Here is a 21,319-nt window from a genome sequence, read left to right as displayed (position 1 = left end):
TGTCAACAATATCATCCCTATATCTCCACCACAAATTTGGCCTGGTTCCATTTCTAGACTTAGCTTGAATATGCATTTCACCCAGTCTAGAAATGGAACCAGTCCAAATTTGTGGTGGAGATATAGGGACGATGTTCTTGACATCTGGACAGCAGGTCTGCCGGAATTATTAAAATTCACGGATTTTATTAACTCTCTATATCCCACAATCAGGTTTGAGTTGGTTTACTCTGGACATACTGAATGTATTAGACCTGACATTGCATTTGGATAATGGCATCATTACTACCGATGTTTATTCAAAGCCGACTGATAGCCATCTTTATTTGCCTTTTAATAGCTCTCACCCGCAACATTGCAAGTCCGCGATACTGATATACATTGCTTTCATACACACAGATATAAGCCAGACCTGTTGGAACAATGAATCGATATACAACCCGGAAGTCAAATATTCAGACAAACAACGTATGTCACACTTTGTTTAATATAGAGTATGTATGCATCACCATATTTGGTAATCTTTCTGCGTCACAGCGTCTTTTCTTGGAATTGTAAAGTTGTTTGTCTTTCTTAGCTTTGCTCTGCATTTGTGGTTAAACGATGTTGATCGGTTGAAACCGTAAATTTAACACACTTAACCGTATCTTTATCGGTTTTGGCAACAGCTAGACTGTTGATGAAAGCGAAATTTAAGATATAAATTAAGTTTTTTTGTCGTCAAAATGGCGAAAAATGTTGTGATTCAATTAAGGAAAGAGAGACTCTGCAGGCTTCTTGCAGGAAGCATTGAATTTATTCACTAGTTATATAGATACAAAAGCTCAAGATTTTTCAAGATTTTCAGTGGTGAACGGTAAGTTAATTTATCAAAGTCTAAGCTAAACATTTTCCTTCATAGCAACAACAACAACTACAATATTTTTTGGGAAATGAATAGTAAGGTAGGCAAGCTAATTAACATAATTACTAAGTTCGATCAAGCGGATGGGTCAATTTATCTTTAAGTACACCTCACTTTAAAAAACGTTTTCTACAAAGTTCGGATAGGACGAGGTGTGGAAATTTCACTACCATCTAGATAAAGCTCTGGGCCCGGTTGTACGAAGCCTGGATAGCGCTATCCGACGGATAAATCTTATGCAGTGGATAAAATTATTGGATAACGGCATCGACTTATCCACTGGATAAGGATTTATCCGCCGGATAGCGCTATCCAGGCTTCGTACAAACGGACCCTGGTCTATTGATGTAGGAAGTCTTATAAGAAAATGTGATTTTTAGATGCGAAAATGTGATTTTTAGCAAAACTCTCATATTCGAGGTTTACCACGACCATTAGTAAAAAAACACATTTATTCCATGAGTTTATAAGATTCTAAAAATTTCAGAAAAATCGTACCTAAGGATGAGGAGAAAAAAGCCAAAAACTAAAAATAACACTGTTTGAATTTCGGCCATAATATAGGCTAAAAAATCTTAAAATAAAATAAACTGTTAAAATCTGGGATAATCAAAATACATCATATGAAAGATCCAGTTAAATTGACGGCCACAATAGGCTAAACACGTAAAAAATCTTAAAATGAAATACACTGTTAAATTGACGCACTAGTTTTGCGAAGCGAGCTAGAATAAAATTTTCCAAACTTCGCTCTGAATTAGTTTTGATCCACCTTAACTCACATTCAGTCTGGTCACATTAAAAATTTCTCAAAAAAGCTTCAAAAAAGAAAGCTTAATATATGCGGAAAGCATACTATACGTACTCATACGTCGTACTAATTTACTGTTATGGATATATTACATATGAGACATGGTTATACCACATATGCAAATTAGGAGCTAGCCAGTTTGATACCATATTTGGATATTTAAGCTTGATTCAAGACAGACATATATTTATATATTTGACAAGCGCGCAATGCATTGTTTGTCAAAGCGAAAATTATAGTATCCAAGACTCAATATATTAGATTAGATTAGATGAGATGAGATGAGATGAGATGAGATGAGATGAGATGAGATGAGATGAGATGAGATGAGATGAGATGAGATGAGATGAGATGAGATGAGATGAGATGTTTGTTAATGAAGTTATTAGCGGTCCCCACACCCCCCCCCCCCCCCCCATCAAATTTAAACAGGATATACATTCAGTCATAAACTTTTGCAGCATCACACAGGACTCAGCTTTGGAGCTTATAACAACCACAATGGATTTGACATTATACATGTAATTTATCTAATTTTCTCTCGGTTTACTTTCAGTTGAACGTCACTTAAGAGCAATTCCAAGAAGCTTTAATTAAAGTATCATTAATGTATGATAAATGATAAACAGACCGCTGTATTTCAAACGCATGCAGAATGCCTGGAACAGGTAGTCAGCAAAATGCTGAGACTCCCGTGAAATTCGCTTTGATTGAAGCTGTTAAAAACCATGATGAAAGCGAAGTAAAGAGATTGATCGCAGCAAGGGTGGATGTGAATGAAGCTGATTACCAGGGAAAGACCGCTTTGATACATGCAGTCCAGAACAATGTTGACATTGAAATCATTAAAGCTTTAGTTGAGAATGGTGACGCGACAGTTAATGCTAAAGACAGTTATAATAGAAATTCTTTATTCTATGCTATAACAAAATCGAAAGATACGGCTGAATATCTTTTTAAAAAGACAGATAAACTCAATAATTCCAATAATTCCAATGTTTCCCGCATATTGAAATTTTTTCTAGAGAGCCTTTGTACAAAAAGGCACGATTCTCATCCAACTATTGATGAAGTCGTTCCTCTGCTGGAAGCTAAAGGTCTAACATCTGAAATACTTGCTAGTTCAATAGTGAACATCCTGTTGTGTAAGAGTCCTCTGCTGTTAACCTCCATGATTGATAATCATCGTCCCAGAAATTCAGATCACCTAATGTTTCATTTGCACGAAAAAAGGAAATCTCTTTTAGGTGCCTTGAAGGAGGCTTGCGAGTGTAAGTTTATGGAGAACTATCCAAAGAAGGAGAGCATTAAGCAGGTTTTGGAGATGATAGGAGGTGATCATAATAGAAGTATTTCTGATATTCTCAATTCGTTGAAGGAGCATGACCCCGACCCCAACTTTGCTGATTCCGAAGACAATACCGCTTTTCACTATGCAGCTTGTTTACCATGGATGAAAGTTTCTACAGAAAGCATCAAGGAAACATGTCTAGAGTTAAAAAGCTTTGGAGTTGCGTGGAACAGAACAAATCTTCAAGATCAGACACCACTTTTAATCTGCTTGTCTGGAAGCATGGAGCATCTAAAAGACGACGATAAGCTAACAGCAATGAAGGGATTGGTGGAAGTCTGCAAATTTCTGGTGACAGGTGCATCAAGTTTAAAAGAAACGACCCAGGATGGAGAATCCGTGTTTCACTTGGTTATTAAGCTTTTCCAGCAAGGTTTCGAAATACCCGAGCAAACAATTAGACAGGGTGTTATTGATGAAATGATGAAGCTTTTAGATTGTTTTACACCCCTCAGAGTGAACAAGACGGTTGTTCAGCAAAGAAATGATGACCTTAACTCCCCACTTCACCTGTGGGCGTCATTAGCATTAACGACGCCAGATTACACCAGCTGTGTGACTCCAGAAAAAACTTTCAAGCAACTTTTGAAGGTAATTTTTGACCATCTCTTAAATTGTGGAGCAAAGAATATTAATGATAGAAACAAGAAAGAAGAAACTGCGCTACATTTTTGCAACACCTGGGGTGCAGTGAAGCTATTGATGGATGTTGGCGCAAATACAAGTGATAAAGATTCGTCGAAGCGTCCACCCCTTCTTGTGGCAGCAAGCAGAAAAACGTTTCTTAGAAATCCTCCTTATTTTTATCCAGATTTTTATTTGGATGTCCAAAGGGATTCTGATTCAGATGTCCAAGAGGAGGCAAAATTTTTCTTTGCAACTGCTGTTGACAAGAAACTTGATCCATGGAAGGTTGACAAATTCGATAAGTCTGTTTTGGGATTTCTTATCGAATATCAAACCTATGATCTATCCAAAGCCTTAGTTGAGGTTGCTTGCTTAGTTGAGGAGAATTCGCAAGACACATCTGAAAGAATCTTAGTTTCGCTGTTAAATGCTATTTGCAAAGATGAATCCCTGCATACACGTTGGAAAGTTGAACTTGCGAAAACTGTTCTGTCGTGCGCAAAGGAAAAGAAAATTAATGTAGTTAATGAACCTTTTGACTTTTGCTGTAAAACTATGATATCACTATTGGTTGCTATGGAAGAGAATCAGCAACCTGCTTTCAATGACGAAACATCTATCCATTGCTGCGTTGCTCAATTGCTTCGTTCACATGGAGCTGAATTATCAGGTGAATCCTATGAAACGCTAAGAGCGATATGTCCGGAAATCGACCAAATTCTGGAAAATACCCCAGTCCAAGAACTTGTTCCTTGGACGTCTACATCAAAAGAACACAAAAATGTGCTCCACAGAGTTGCCAGGCGACAAGAATGCAAGGAAATTGGTAGAACGATTTGTTGCCAGGCTTCTGCGGGGTCTTTTGGTAACACTGATCTTTTTGTAGGAATCAATATAACGAGTGGCAAAGAAGTGGCCATTAAGCGCATAAAAAAAACACAATGCAAACCAAATTTGAAGAAACTTTATGCTCAATTAGACTGTGAACAAGTCATTCGTTATTTTCTTCACTTAGATGAAATCGACCATGTTTACTTTGTTTTTGAGTTGATGGAGGGTAACCTCGATGCATACCTTGATGTCGATGCCTTAGTTAAACTCGATGAAAGGACAAGTCTTTGTGGAGATATAGTTAAGGGGTTGAAGTATTTGCACGAGCACGAAATCCCCCATTTTCATGACCATCTCAAACCAACAAGCATTTTCTATAAAACACATCCTAAACTATGCTTGAAAATAACGGACTTTGATCATAGCCAGCCCGCTGACGGAACATCGAATACTTATGTTTGGTCATCACCAGAAGTGTTAAAGAAACTCGAAAATCCCTCTGAGTTTTCTGACATGTTTTCTTGTGGGTTGCTCCTGCATTACATCTTGTCAAAAGGAAAGCATCCCTTTTGTCCAGATAGTTCTACAAGTACATCGCACATCGTTTCCAAAACAGAACTTAACATAAAAGACAATAACAGTAAAGTTGAAGACTCTCTTTCTCCAGAAGGCACTCACCTTGTCAAAAACATGCTTGGTGATAAAGTAGATCGAAAATCTGCAGCTGAAGCATTGGATCATCCGTTGTTTTGGCCAAAAACGAAAAAGGTGGATCTTCTCACTGCTGTTGGCAATCAACCAGAATTTGAATATCCTCGCGCAGGAAGATTAGTTGTTTTGTCTGCTGTTGAGACTGAGTTGGAAGCACGGTTTGGTACCATAGTGAAGCATGTGGAATGGAACGACCCAGGTAATGTACATATGCCTGATATTTACAAGGAAATGGGTAAAATGCGTAAAATGCGTAAAAAGAGAAAGTATGATACTCACTCTGTCGTAGAGTTGGTGCGCTTCATACGAAATGCTAAAGCACACGTCTCTGAAAGTACACGACCAACATCAATCAGAAAACTGCTGCTGGAAGACTTTGTGTTCTTGGAATATTTTCCAAATCTTGTGATGGAGGTTTACAAGGCTGTAACCACTCATGGATGGGATCAGACGAGAGAAGAGATTAAGTATGCGTTGAAGAAATAACAAGGTAACTTAAACATAATAAATGCATTTTAAATTGATTAAATTTAACGGGATTTCATTTTGAACCACAGATTCGCGAACTCATTCCAAAGTTAATGTCGCCGTCATCCTCTACAGTCCTACTGTACAATTGTTATGAGAGAGAAAATTAATGTTTTTACAGACTAAGCTAGACATCAGTTTTCTAATGACTATTTCTTATCGTATGAAAACAAGATAAAGAACGATCAATTAGTTATTGAAAATATCGATATAAGATTTCAGTAAGGCTACCATCACGCACAAGTTTAGATGATGGTATGCTTTGAATTCACAAGTAAACCATTTAGCTCCTCCCATTAGCATGTACACCTATGGTTACACCCTAAACACTCTTTACCCCTTTGCTTAGTTATTTTGGCACTATTCTTTTAAATCTTATGATATAATTATTCCTCGTAGACCTTTCTATACATTTACCATATAATCATAAATTATCTTTAGTTTAAGTTATGTTTAGTTCTATGATTTTCACTCGTATTATTCTTAATAAGATATCACACTTAGGAATTTACTATTTCCATTAGCCAATCAAGACACAGCGATGATATCATATTGATTGTAGAATGACACCTGTCATGAAGTTATTATAAATAGAGCTCATGTAATTAGTTTAAGTCAGAAGAAGAGTATAGAGTGAAGAGAAAGTAGAATAAAGATCCCGTAGCTCGAACCGAGAGCGGTCCATCCCATAACACAATATCAAAGTCCCTCTTTTTAGCATGGTGGTCCTTGTTATTATAGTCACATATATACCTTATAAATTTTATCAAACCTTGAAACTGATCAAAGTCAGTGCTTGAACTGGAGTCTGAAGAACTGGAGTCAGAGAATTTGAGTGAGAGATTGAATTGGAATTTAGTTTGTAAGGTTTTGCGGAGAGAGGAAAACCGGAGAGCCTAGGAGAAAAACCGGCTCGAATCAAGGAAGAGACCTACCGTTACAAACTTGAGCCTTAACAAATTTCAGGAATCAAACCCGAGACTCCAAGAAGTGAGAGGCAAGTGCACTACTGCTGCGCCACCCTTGATTATAACATATTATTATATAATTAGGATAGTATGCGCGCGCTGATTGGTCGAAAACTGTGCGTTATTAGTGAACGGAGCACAGTGCTGACGACATCCGCGCGCGCGAGGTTCTGCTAGATCCTGCGACCTTCTTTCTTTTTATGTAAATTAATTCAATACCGAAATGAAATTAGTAGCCATATAATGAAACAAATAAAACAACTTTCTCCGTTCATAAATAAAGCACTTAGGAAGCGCCGTAAGCACTCAAGAAGTGTGAGAAGCACTCGCCTACGGCTCGTTATTCTTCTTACCCTTCTTTCGTGCTTACGTCACTTCCTGCGTGCTTTATTACTGATCGGAACAGGGCACGGAAAAAGCTGTTTTATTTGTTAAACATTAGAAACATAAATATATTAATTGGTAATTAAGTTTTCTTCACAATCACGAACATCGTGTCTTGTCTATTTAGTAACCGTCCTCGAATGGAAGACGATTAAAAGGACATTATTCAGCTAGGGTTGTGGCCATATTTCTTTAGATAGTTTTGTATAATATAATCTAGATAATAAGGATTCTTCTATTTTGTAGTATACACCGAAATTTTAGATAATTGTTTTTATTAAGAAAATACAATTGTCAAGTTCCATGTGAAATAGCATAGTATAATAACTAGAAACTCAAAACTATATACACGATGCCTGATGAAAAAACGGTGAAATACCGCCGAATATACAACGGTTTTCCTGCATGGGCTGTGGGCGGGCATATCGAAATATCGATCGTTGACGATTTATACTTCTCAAAATTAGCGAGGCTAACATAAGAATACAAAAGAAATCACACTTTTTCTCGATGGAATTTGTGGCATTTCTTTTGTATTCCCATGTTAGCCTTGCATTTAAGATAATTGTGAGAAGGGTCAAGATCGATGCCAGAGAAATTATGTCATGCAATATAAGTAAAAAACACCTTTGTTTTACTGTAATTGAAAAGATAATAGAATAATGTAACTTTTTATTAACATATCAGATATTTTCTTGACTGGATATAACTAGGTGTAGTCAGCTTAATGTTTTACGCATAATCTTCATATTAATCATATCCTTTTTGTAATCACTACCAAATCCTGCAATCTGATTGGTTCAAAGGAGTGCGATTAATTCCCTTATAGTACACTCAACAAAATTACTCGACTCTGATTGGTCGAGAAGAGTACAATTATAGCGTTAATTGTACTCCGTAGGAGTACCGAATTAAGTCGCTATGGCAACACGGCCAAAACAATGTCAAAACAATTATTTTCTATCATTTTGTATTTAAAAAACATATGAATAAAATTCTAAAGCTGTAAGAACTAATCTTATTTATGCATTTCAGTTGCGCGATGGACTGAAAATCGGCCGCCAAATAGACAAAGATGAACGGCGTCGCTTCGCATTTTTTACTGAAATTTTGTTGAGTGAACTATAAACAAAAAATCACACGATCTTCTCGTACAATTTGGAATTAATAGACACGAGTAATGTTTTGAAAGTTCTTGTAATTGCACGAGACTTTCCAAATTGTACTCGAGATCGTGCGATTTCCTATACAATTAAATTGCACTCCACTCAGTTCATTTACCATCATTAATCATGATTAATCATTATCGTTTGTGTGATGTGAATAAAGCTTCATTTAATAAGTTGAAGGATGAAACGTATGCCTTAAATGTAGACTACCTTATTTTCAGCTATGGCTAGAACAGCCGTGTAAACATACTACCCATCTTGCAATATTCTACCCGTTTCGAAGAAAATTTCTCTCGTTCACCTGCCGGCAAACTGCATTCACAATTTATGACTTCAAACCTCAAAGCATTCCCTAGCTTTCTCGCTGCATGAAATATTTTCAGTCGTAAAATAGAGAAGGCACCACAAGATGTGGCTCACACAGAGGACTTGTGCAATCAAGTTGGAGTACTTGATGCGTGTGGAATCCCCACACCCCATCATGAGATGCACTCTTAGCTTTGATGCAATTTTTAGATTCATTCATGCTATTTTTAGAATCAATCATTTTGATCGTTTGTTTTTATGCGCACGTTCTACCCTGTTTGCTTATCGGTTTCCATGTATTTTTCAAGAAAACGTGAGCAAACAGCGTAGAGCGCGCGCAAAACACAAAAGATGGCAAATGTGATTCTAAAAACAGTATCAAACGGTGCCTATGATAGTAACAAGCAAAGATTCCTTCTATTAAATCATTTTCTCTTGATTGTATTCATTCCTGCACACATAGAGCAACGCCGCCATTGCAAACGCATGTAGAAGTTTTTTAGTTTTTATATGCAGTTGTGCCAACAAATGCAAATTCTTGGCCAATAGTGTTTATCAGATACCCAGCTATTTTGGCAATAAGTTATTTCTGTGACAAGTTCCTCCTTGTCTTGTCATATTTCACTCCTCTTTATAATAAGATTATTTACTTGTGAAGGCGAATAAATTCTTCATTACATACTCAACATCTATTTGAGATGGCTTTATGAGATGACGTCAGTTCCTATGGTATAATAATTTTATAGCGATCAGTTCACAAGAAATCAATCCTATGCTCTTGATCTTCAATGGCACTGGCCTATTGCGTATCAGTCAACTATGAAATGTCATTCCGTCAAAAGCCTAAGCATCAACTTGTCAGAAGTAGTTAATTGACCCGAATCAAAGTCTTGTTATATTTAGCCCCATAATATTTATCGCAGTGTAACAGACCACGAATAAAAAAGCTGTATTAATGAAAATGCATTCTATTATGTGAATGCTTTCAATAAAAGGTTTTGTGAAGCTAAAATCGAAAGAAACCCTTGAAAGAACTGCTTGTCGTCTTGGTCGACGGCCCGGAAGTCAATTTTTTTCAGAAAACAACGTCACACTGATGCCCTTTGTAAACAGAGTATCTATTTATCACCATATTTGGTAATTGTGTCTGCGTCACAGCGTCTTTTCTTGGAATTGTAAAGTTGTTTGTCTTTCTTAGCTTTGCTCTGCATTTGTGGTTAAACAACGTTAAATCGGCTGAAACCGTAAATTTAACATATTCAACCGTACCTTTATCGGTTTTGGCAACAGCTAGACTCATATGTTGACTGAAAGCGAAATTTAAGAATGTAAATTGATTTTTTTCCCGTAAAAATAGCGAAAAAGTTTCAACGACGAAGTTGAGGAGAAAGGGACTCTGAAGGCTTCTTTCAGGAGGCAATGAATTTATTAAGGAATAAAAAAGCTCAAGAGTTCTCAAGATTTTCAGCAGTGAACGGTAAGTCATATTTATCAAAGTTCAAGTTAAACATCTTCAATTATACTTTTATCTGTTTTAACCAAAGTCGGAAAAAATGGTGTCGAAACGGCTTTCACGTATACATTACTTCAAGTATCAAACGGTAAGCATTTCGTGGAGCAAAAGCATAAAGAAGTAAATATGACGGCCTTAGAAAGTTAGAAATAACTTTATTGAACGATTTTTATACGAAATAATCCAAATGGCACTGATAATGGTGAATGGTAATGGTTTTTTTGCCATGATCATTTTGATTCAGCCTTTCACTGGCATGTTTGTGCGACATTGGCACATTGGCAGTACCTTGGTCCCAGAGGGTTTTACTTCGAGAAAGTTTTGGGAGGCTACAAATCCATCGATTTACATGAACTAGCTTTAGATTCTTGATAAATAGATTGTTTAATTTTTTTTCTGCAAAGTTTGGATAAAATTGATCTGCAAGATGCACGACACATCTTGCCACGCAATCAAATAATAAATAAATAAATACGCCACCCATGCTACCCACGAAAAATAAAATAAAGTTTTTATCTACTAAGAATCTGAAGTTTCATGAAAATCGATGGATTTTGAATGCACAATAAAAAGCCCAAATATTTGAGTTAATACATGTGCTGAATTCGCAAATATTCGAGTCAGTATGATGCGATACCAGCTACAAAAAATACATGAAAACTAATAAGTGAAACCTTTGCGGAACCTAAGGATACCATCAAAACCTCTGCGCATTGGCTTCCGTGAATCATCGAAACATTTACAACGTTTTGAAGTATTACTTGATTTTAAATAAAATTACACAACAATAATTAGAAGACCTACTAGGACAATGATAAAACTTCAGCCCAATGTTATTATGGCTTTTTCTTAGAGTGCTGTGGTACGGCCTTGTAGATCGATTTATATTGCTTACAGTAAGGCCCCGTCCACACTATGCCGGATAAATTTGAATCCGAATTTTTATTTATTCGTTTAGGCCTACCGTCCACACTAGTCCGGGCGAATCCGGAACAATTCTTCACCGAAAACGAATTTTCTAAATGGAACCGAATAAATAAAAATTCGGAGTCAAATTTATCCGGCATAGTGTGGACGGGGGCTAAATAATGAAAATCATGAGACGGCCATGCATCGTTTAGTAAATTCTAAAAAAAATGAATCTCAAGAAATGTTGATTGATTTATTGAAGTAATTTATGCGTATCACATGAGGTCAAGCCGAAGAAAATTTAAAACTGAACAATTTAGGGACAACATTTTGTCGGACAAATAATATGGAAAGACGATTGTATTTTTAAGAGTTGTTTTCTTGCGATCTAGCCCTCCTATTGTTAAACGAATTTGATCATCATGGCTTACGTGGACAACCTGTACTCCATGCTGAGACAATTCCCTGAGATTTGAATATCACTGCTTTTGCCAATTATTGATAAATTTTATTTTCTTTGCTTTAAGATAACATGTTGCTCCCCATCGTCGAAACATCGCCTTACTTTTGGGATGCAAATGTTTGCTAACTTTAAGGTTAAGATGATGTCAACATTTTGAGTCGTTTGGTGAGTAGAGAAATGGCAAACAGATTTAAACCGCTTAGAAGCTATTAGAAACTATTGCACGTTCGATAATGTATGGAACAAGAGATCAGCAAAAGTCTGTTGAGGTCGAGACTCCCGTGCTAAGCTCGTTGATTAAAGCTGTTGAAAACGGCAGAGAAGACGAAGTAAAAAGATTGATCGATGCTGGAGTAGCTGTCGATGAGATTGACAATAGAGGCAAGAGTGCTTTGTTTGAAGCTGTCAGTTGTTGCCACAAAACTCTCGTCCATTTACTGGTTGAAAAGGGGAAAGCTTTTGTAAATGCTAGAGATCCTTATGGTAGAACACCACTGTTTTATGCCATAACAAAATCCAAATACATAGCACAGTATCTAATTGAGAAAGGAGCAGATGTGAACCTCAAAGATTTCAGCAATAGAAGCGCTTTATCATTTTTTGTCGAGAACTGCATGATAAATAAGGACATCCAACTGTCTTCTCTAATTTCTGACAAAAAAGACGAATTGAAAATGCTCAAAGATCCAAGTAAGGACATTAAAGACGAATTGAAAATGCTCAAAGATCCAAGTAAGGACGTTAAAGACGAATTGAAAAGGTGCAAAGATCCAAGTAAGGACGTTAAAGACGAATTGAAAATGCTCAAAGATCCAAGTAAAGACGTTAAAGACGAATTGAAAATGCTCAAAGATCCAAGTAAGGACGTTAAAGACGAATTAAAAAGGTGCAAAGATCCAAGTAAGGACGTTAAAGACGAATTGAAAATGCTCAAAGATCCAAGTAAGCGGGACGTTCAACAAGATATCATTGAAACGATATTAGGCATTGTCTTCTGCAAACTTCCACTTCTTTGTGCCTACCAACATTCCAAAATATGGACCAAACTCCCTACTAACAAGACAAGAAAACTGAACCGAGAAACCATAGAAGAAAATCGGAACAACTTCAGCCCTGCTTTGAAAGTGGCCAGCACTTATTTTGCAGAAAGGGACACCAAAAAGAAAACAAACCTTGAGAGTATTTTGAAGGACTTCGAAGGAAATGAGCCTTGTGTAACTATGTGCAATATGATAGAATCGTTAGTCGAGTCGATAGGCGTTGACCCCAACTTTGCTGATTCAGATGGCAATACTGCTCTTCACTATGCAGCTTACTTACCTTTTCTGGGTGTTTCCACCGAAGTCATTATGTCCATGCTTCGTAAGCTTGAAAGGTATGGGCTGACAATAAACACAAGAAACCATGAAAATCAAACACCCCTCTTGTTCTGCTTGTCTGGAAGCATGGAGCATCTAAAAGACTACGATAAGCTAACAGCAATGAAGGCATTGGTGGAGGTCTGCACATTTCTGGTGACACGTGGATCAAGTTTGGAAGAAACGACCAAAGATGGAGAATCTGTGTTTCACTTGGTTATTAAGCTTTTCCAGCAAGGTTTCCAAATACCCGAGCCACCAACCAGACAGGGTGTTATTGATGAAACAATGAAAATTTTGCATTTGTTTTCATGCGATCGCTTAATCAAAGGCAGAACGGTAAACAAGGGGAATTCTCGTCTTAACTCACCATTGCACAACTGGGCAACACTTACATTACCACGCAACGCAGACTACAGCAGTAGTGACATGTTTGAATCAACTCTAAAAGCGATTTTAGAGCATCTGGCGAAACTAGGAACTCTGAATCCCAGAAATGAAGATGAAGAAACCCCTTTACATATGTGCGAAACATGGAGCGCTGTCAAACTGCTACTTGAACACGGGGCAAACCCATATGATGTGGATTCTTCGGGACGCTCACCAATACTTGCAGCAGCAAACAACAAAACGTTTTTGACAAAGCCAGGTTGTTTTTATCCCGACGTTTCAGAACACCCTAAAACATTCTGGAAAAGTACCATTGAAAAAGGACTTGATCTATGGACAACTGACAATCAAAATAAATCTGTTCTGTTTGTTCTCATTGAATCAAAAGCATACTTTCTCGTCAAAGCGTTTCTCGAATTCAATTATGTAAGCCCAATCACTCACTCTGACCTAATTAACATAACTGATAATGAGAGAAAAACTGCTTTGTTTTATGCTGTACAAGACAACAAAGAAAGTGTGGTTCGTGCATTGATTGCTGCTGGTGCTGATGTCAACATAACTGATAATGAGGGGAAAACTGTTTTGTTTTATGCTGTTCAAGACAACAAAGAAAGTGTGGTTCGTGCATTGATTGCTGCTGGTGCTGATGTCAACAGAACTGATAATGATGGGAAAACTGCTGTGTTTTATGCTGTTCAACAAAAACACAATGAAAGTTTGGTTCATGCATTGATATGATGCTGGTGCAGAAGTCAACATAACTGATAATGAGGGAAACACTGCTTTGTTTTATGCTGTTCAACAAAGAAACAATGAAAGTGTGGTTGGTGCATTGATTGATGCTGGTGCTGATGTCAACAGAACTGATAATGAAGGGAAAATTGCTTTGATTTATACTGTTCAACAAAAACACAATGAAAGTGTAGTTCGTGCATTGATTGATGCTGGTGCTGATGTCAACCTAACTGATAATGAGGAAAACACTGCTTTGTTTTATGCTGTTCAACAAAGAAACAATGAAAGTGTGGTTCGTACATTGATTGATGGTGGTGCTGCTGTGAACAAAACTGATAATGAGGGGAAAACCGCTTTGTTTTACGCTGTTCAACAAAGAAACAATGAAAGTGTGGTTCGTACATTGATTAATGCTGGTGCTGATGTTAACGTAACTGATAATGAGGGGATAACTGCTTTGTTTTATGCTGTTCATCCAAAAAGTAACAAAGAAAGTGGGGTTCGTGCATTGATTATTGGTCCTGATGTCAAAAGAACTGAAAATGAGGTAGAAGCTCCTTTTATTTATGCTGTTCCAAAAATTTACAATTTAAATGTGGTTTTTCTATTGATCAAGACTGGTGCTCTTTTGAATGTGAGAGATCATGATGGCAGAACTCCCTTGTTTTATGTCAAAGGAAATTTACATTTTCTGATAAATCATATTTTGGAGAATGGTGCAAATTTTGGTCTGGAAGACAATTACAGTGTTTTGACATTCGTTATTGAGAATTTCCCTGAATTCCCTCTTTACGACCTACACGATCTACATAATATCCGTATTGAGAGAAGAATGGTGGCCAAAAAACAGATTTTGGAAAAAATAGTTACTGTCGCTTTCTGTAAAATCTTGTGTTTCAAGCAAAGCTCTGGATATTATAGAGTCGATGCAGATTATCTTTCTGCGTTATTAAGACTAGCTAATGATTATTCTTCTAGATTTAGTGATGCACGAAAGCGAAAAGCAATTAAAAAGATCCTTAAGACAATAACCGATCTTCAAAAGAAATCAATAATGGAGCCAGAGGTAATAAGCAAGATATTGCGTCGACTTGTCAAATTGGGTGCGAACCCAAACTGCGTTGACTCCGATGGAAATACTGCTCTTCACCATGCAATCCAACTATCATGGTATGGTGTCCCAGAAGAAACAGTCCTGTATGTTTGCAAAGAGCTGAAAGAAATGGGAGCATCATGTCACATCAAAAACATAAAAAACGAAACACCCCTTCTGCGCTGTTTGGTTAGCACAATCAAGAACATTACTAGTCACAGCTGTCGACAATGGTCAGAAGTCGAGGCACAATTAGCTGTGTGCCATTTCTTAATAGAACACGGGTCAAATGTAGAAGAAAAGACACAAAATGGACAGTGTGCTTTGCATTTGATTTTAGAACTCCTGCGATGTGTCTTGTTGGACAAAGAATTGGGAAAAAAGAATCTCGTGGAATTGATAAGGCTATTGAGAAGCATTTTGAGTGCCCATAAAGAAAAAGGATTACCTGCAGTAAACAAGGATAACAGTGGAAACACACCACTTCATCTCTGGGCAAAGCTTCAGCTACCACCGGGTCAAGACTACTCCAGCACTATTGCTGAGGGAAATACCTTCAGAGAAATTTTGGAAATGATTTTACATCATTTCACAGAAAACCAATCACTGCTAGTACATGCCAAAAATGAAAATGGCGAAACACCTGAACATCTTTGCAGAACTTGGACAGCTGTTGAACTTTTGCTCGATTCTGGGGCGAACCCTAACGATCTGGATTCATCTGGACGTACGCCTATTCTTGTTGCAGCAAGGAATAACGAGTCTGTTTATAATCAAGGTTCATTATATCCAGACATTTTGCTGGATCCCGAAACGTTCTGGAAAAATGTCGTTAAGAAAGGCCTGGATCCTTGGTCGGTTGACATACACGATGAATCTGTTTTGAGCATACTCCTGGAATCAAAATCTCATGATCTTGCTAGAGCTCTCGTACACGTTGCATGTAACGACATCCATGTTCGGTCTTGTCCCTTAATTTTGTTTTCTCTTTTGAATGCAATTTGTAGAGACAAATTACCTAATGCACAATGGAAAAAAGATGCTGCTGAAATGATTTTGAGCTTGAATAGGTGTCCAGTGAATGGATATGCTAAAGAAGTTTCTCCACTTCACTATTGTTGTAGAAGTATTGTAGAAGCATCAAAAACATCACCTATCGATGAGATCAAAATAAGTGTTCATTGGAGTATGGTTAAACTGTTACGTTCATTTGGAGCCGATTACAGAATCACTGATGCGACAGATCAGTCGTGCTTAGACATAGCAGAGAAGTGTCCTGCACTCAAAGATCTTTTGATGGAGCCTATTGATCTTGATAGACATCCCGTGCTCATTGAACCCTGGAAATCGGTTTCTAAGACGCATGAACGCTATCTGGCTAAGGTAGCAAGGCATCTTGAAAGTGAAAATGTGGAATCATACTGGTACCACAAAGACCATTTGGCTAGCGGTTCATTTGGTGCCGTGTTTGCAGGAATCAATGAGAAAGATGGAAGAGAAGTGGCCATCAAACGTATTGAGAAGATACGTATGCAACGACCAGAAGATAAACGAGAAATAACAAGTCTTACTGCCCTTGCAGACTGCGAGCAAGTCGTCCGATATTTGTCCTTCTTTGAAGACAAACACTTCTCTTACATTGTGTTAGAACTAATGGAGGGAATCCTTGACGAGTTACTTAACACAGCAATAAGCATTAAAAAGAGAGAAGAGCTCTGTCAAGATGTGCTCAAGGGGCTATCATATGTACACGGTCAAGAATATCTTCATCGTGATCTCAAACCAGCTAACATTCTTTTTAAGAATTTCCCTAAACTGTGCTTGAAAATTGCTGACTTTGGTCTAAGCCGCCGTATCGATTGCAACTCTACTACAGTGTATGGCACCAATGCTGGAACAAAGTGCTGGATTGCTCCAGAGGTGCTAAAGGCTACAAAAGATCAACACTCTGCAGCATCGGACATGTTTTCCTGTGGTCTTGTTCTTCATTATATTTTGTCAGTGAAAAAGCACCCGTTTTCCCCAGAGGATTCTGCTGGCAAAGGTGAATTCCAGATTTGCAACGAAACTGAAACAAATGTAATTAATGACAACAAAGAAGGTTGGGACGACTCTCTCAGTCCTGAAGCTACTAACCTCGTTGAACGGCTTCTTGAAAGCACGGCAAGGAAGCGGCCAACTGCTGCTGAGTCATCGGCTCATCCGTTGTTTTGGTCAAAAACTAAAAAGGTGGATCTTCTTACTGCTGTTGGCAATCAACCAGAATTTGAATGCCCACGTGCTAAGAGGCCTCCTCCTTTGACTGCAGTAGAGCTTGACTTGGAGACAGGCTTTGGTACCATAGTCAAGTATGTGGATTGGAATAACCCAGGTTATGCACACATGCCTGCTATTTACAACGAAATGACGAGAAGAAGAAGACGATACGATACTCGCTCTGTTGTAGAGTTGGTACGGTTCATACGTAATGCTTACGCTCACGTGTCTGAGAGTACACGACCAACACCAATCAGAAAGCAACTACTGGAAGACTTTGTGTTCTTGGAATATTTTCCAAATCTTGTGATGGAAGTCTACAAGGCTGTAACCACTCACGGATGGGATCAGACGAGAGAAGAGATCAAGTACGTGATGAAGAAATAAGAAGGTAACATACAATGTGTTTTACATATATTCAATTATTTTCCATTTCCACTTAATATTTTCCATTTCCACTAAATATTTGTCTAATTCCAGTGTCTGTAGCATAATAATGGAGCTTGTATATGAGGACGTAGGTTTTTTCTTTCTTTAATAACGCGGCCATTGTCTATTCCAGGATCAATTGATACCAGTTCAACTGGTATATCAGGAGCGTTTTTAGTCAAGTGGACAACGTTGCTACAAAACAGAGTTTGTTTGAAGACTTAGTCTTCGCATTCAATAGAAAACTGGACTTGTAGTTATTCCCAGTGGAAAACAACTTTAAGATTCAAGATGAAACAAAGAAAAAAAAAGGAAAGCGTTTTGTAAGCATTAAAAGTCTTCTTTTATCTTATCACTCAGATTGAGAAGATGTATTGGCAATCGCCGCAAGGTTTCATAGGCACATACTTAGACATATACAGCTATTTCAAAAAGGTTGGTGACTGGTTTTGTTACATGTTGCATACCAAGCCCGAAATGTACTATGGGTAATGTGAATACAATCAGCGAAAGTTCACAGCAACATGGAATTTTTCCAAACTTTAATTTGTCTGCACGTTTTCTGGCATATATTCTTCTGTGCTGACATAATTTACATATGAATATAATACATTCCAAGCTTAGTAAGCAACAAGCGAGAGGCAAGATGCAGCCTGAAACAAAACCTAAACCAATCTTTGTTGAATACTAGCTGTGTAAGGCATAACCTTGATACAACGTAGGATATTTAGGATTGGCATCATGATATCTTGCTTGGTTTCAATCTCGCACCCCGAGCCTGCGTTTCTTATGGCCTGCGGCGAAACAGAGCTCTGGCATCATCCACTAATTGGCGCATGCGCAATTTTCCAGAAGTAAAATATGATCAATGACAATCATGCTTTCAAACAGAGTTCTGTTTACTTCCGTATAAAACAAAAATCGGAAAGATATTTTATTTTTATTTTTGGCAAGTCTCTGAATGCGTGCGCTGTTATACCGGAAGTCCACGAAATCCTGGTCTAAAAACATGGATTATGCCAGAGCCCTCGTTCTTCGCGGCAGGCCAGAAGAAACGCATGCTCTGGGTACGAGATTGGCTTGGTTTTGCTTAAGGTGTAAATAGAACCAGAATTTCTTTACGCAATGAAATTATACCATATAATCTATAATTATTTGAAATAGTAGTTTGAATACAGTAATGCTCAGTATAAGAGACTATCAAGTCGTCCAGTTAATTACTTAATGGGATCAAATAAGTGAAATAAATAAGGCAAATTATCGTAGAAGCAGTATATTGTTACTGCAAATGAAGTATATTGTATAACATATAATGTATAATCAGTAATCCAAAAATGAGTGAAGATTAATCAACACTGGAAGTAAATCAAGAAAAAAATAGATAGATTTTTTTAGCAAGTAGCTTTATTTTTATCAAGATTTACCATAATTGATGCATTACTTACATTCTGTGTAGTAGAAACGAAGCACTGATATTATGTACTCAGTATTTTATGATAAACTTATATTTCTTACCTTTAGTATTATGGCTGCCAGACCTAGTGCTTCACGTTTTGTCGGTCTTGTCGTCGTAGACTAGGAAACAATGGTTTGAAGTTTAGGTTAGACTTGATGTGTTTATATATTTACTGTATTTTATCTAGCTCAGCCTCTACTTGCAGAAAAAACCTTTCCTGAGGAATTCACTTCAGTGTCCAGGAAACAATGGTTCCAAGTTGAGGCTAGAGTTGATATTTTCATACATTTACTGTATTTTATCAAGCTCAGCCTCTAATTGTAGCAAAAGACTAGCAAGCAAGTTTTTTTTATTTTTATAAATTTTCAAATTGCGATAACCGTTATTTTGCATAGTAATAACGCAACTAAAAGTGCCACGCAAACTGTATATATTACTTAAAGCACGCGCTCCCAACCAATCAGAATGGAGAATTATAACAGTTATTTTAATAATAGTTAATACAAGTTAATTAATGGGAACAAATAAGAACAAATAAATAAGGGAGATTTTTGTAGAGGATGCATGATTTACGCATTTTTAGGTTATTATTTGTAGTTTTGATAAAGTAATAGATAGTACACAAGACCATTAAGTCGTCAAGTTAATTACTTGGATACAATAAGGAAAAAAATACGACAGATTTTTGTAGAGGATGCATAATTTATGCATTTTTAGGTTATTTGTAGTTTTGATAAATTAATAGATAGTACACGAGACCATTAAGTCGTCAAGTTAATTACTGGGATAAAATAACAGGAAAATAAATACGACTGAGATTTGTAGAGGTAGCATTTTTATGCCATTTTTAGGTCAATATTTGTAGTTCTGATAAAGTAATAGATAGCACAGAAGACGATCAAGCCGTCTTTTTTTGTAGATTAACATTTTCTTAGCGAATAAACTATACTGTATGACATATACTGTATCATGTGTTATCTATAATGTAGTGAAAATAACTTAACAATGGGAGAAACCGAAATGACAAAATACGTTTTTCCTATCATTTTCACCCAATTGAACTTTCATGCAAAACTTAGAATTGAAAATGTTTATTATCTAATAATGTAATGGAAAGCGCATTAATTGATCTTTTGTACATTATTCATTCTCTGTGAGGGCTGGGGGACTGGATAGGAAGTCTTTTACTAACATACGCCCCCTCCCCCCACGATAAGTATTTATCCCCACCCTCAGGGTTGCCATTCCACTTCAATGGCAAATATCAGAGTTACATTCCGTTTTCTTCGAACAATTGTTTCAAGTCGAGGCATTTCAAAGTGACCCAAATGTGACGATTATTTGAAGGTAATAGAGTTACTGTAACTGTGATATCCACTATTTCCTCAGGATTCCACTTTTCCCCTCACTACCCCCCACTGGTTAAACTTTGTGCCACTAAAGCCATGCAAGTCATTTGCTGATAAACGCGGGGTACCATTTACACCTAGTCTTGATTTATAATTCAAATGCTCAGTGAGAGAGGGGAGGGGAGGGGTGATGGCTGTTTTAACAAGGAGGGGAGGGGAGGGGAAATACCTGTTTTCTCAGTTCAGACCACTACACGTGTCATTCTCAAGAGTATCATATCTTTGTTTAACGGTTGCTCATGACAAGAGAAATGAATATAGATACAACTCAATCAAAAAAATAACACGTGGTCTGAAATGGGCAAAACATTACGCCCAAGTGGATCATTTGGTCCATTAAAGAATGTTTATAACTAGCACGAATAATTCAACTATTTCCAGCTTGGGGTGCCTGTTTTTTTCCCAGCATTTATCCCATGGGTAATGAAATGAAACAGCGTTCTATCAAAACACTTGCAGGAGGTCAATTATTATAAAACTGATGAATAAATTAACATCGCAATATGGCAATGTTTATGCAGCATCAAAAATGATAGCTTTGTTTATGACGTGTTTGTTTTTCTGCTCATAAAGCATATTCACTTTCAAAACGAAGAACTATACCTTCAGTGACATATCCTTAGTTTTGCAAAGTTTCAGTGGCTTTAATTACCCCCTCTTTGTTTGTCCATGGAGACCTAAGTGCAGCTAGTTTTCTCAAATTGAATTTTATAAA

The 21,319-nt window shown here is 37.2% G+C and overlaps 2 protein-coding genes across 2 annotated transcripts; both read left to right on the top strand.

The window, feature by feature from the left end:
- The first annotated feature begins 543 nt into the window (after positions 1–543).
- On the top strand, positions 544–8,463 carry LOC116308632 (uncharacterized). The gene is made up of 3 exons (XM_031719108.2): positions 544–856; positions 2,272–5,725; positions 5,793–8,463. Exon 2 carries the CDS (start codon positions 2,371–2,373, stop codon positions 5,719–5,721), a length of 3,351 nt encoding a protein of 1,116 aa, XP_031574968.2. The 5' UTR covers positions 544–856; positions 2,272–2,370; the 3' UTR covers positions 5,722–5,725; positions 5,793–8,463.
- Positions 8,464–11,708: 3,245 nt separating this feature from the next.
- On the top strand, positions 11,709–20,155 carry LOC116308582 (uncharacterized). The gene is made up of 3 exons (XM_089026065.1): positions 11,709–13,649; positions 13,960–17,701; positions 17,873–20,155. The coding sequence occupies exons 1-2, from the start codon at positions 11,709–11,711 to the stop codon at positions 17,695–17,697; spliced, it is 5,679 nt and encodes a 1,892-aa protein (XP_088882191.1). The 3' UTR covers positions 17,698–17,701; positions 17,873–20,155.
- Positions 20,156–21,319: the final 1,164 nt, after the last annotated feature.

The sequence above is a fragment of the Actinia tenebrosa genome, unplaced genomic scaffold (genome assembly GCF_029948245.1).
Source record: "Actinia tenebrosa isolate PJP-AT-01 unplaced genomic scaffold, QUT_ActTen_1.0 PGA_scaffold0__85_contigs__length_37466705, whole genome shotgun sequence".
Classification (NCBI taxonomy): domain Eukaryota; kingdom Metazoa; phylum Cnidaria; class Anthozoa; order Actiniaria; family Actiniidae; genus Actinia; species Actinia tenebrosa.
The sequence above is the reverse complement of the archived record's forward strand: the minus strand, read 5'-3'. Positions and strand labels throughout refer to the sequence as shown.

Excerpts from the sequence above, each read along its gene's own strand:
- LOC116308632 (XM_031719108.2), top strand. The coding sequence starts at position 2,371 with ATGCCTGGAACAGGTAGTCAGCAAAATGCTGAGACTCCCGTGAAATTC.
- LOC116308582 (XM_089026065.1), top strand. The coding sequence starts at position 11,709 with ATGTATGGAACAAGAGATCAGCAAAAGTCTGTTGAGGTCGAGACTCCC. Across the intron at positions 13,650-13,959 it reads CGTTTCTCGAATTCAATTAT|TATGATGCTGGTGCAGAAGT; the intron begins GTAAGCCCAATC and ends TTCATGCATTGA.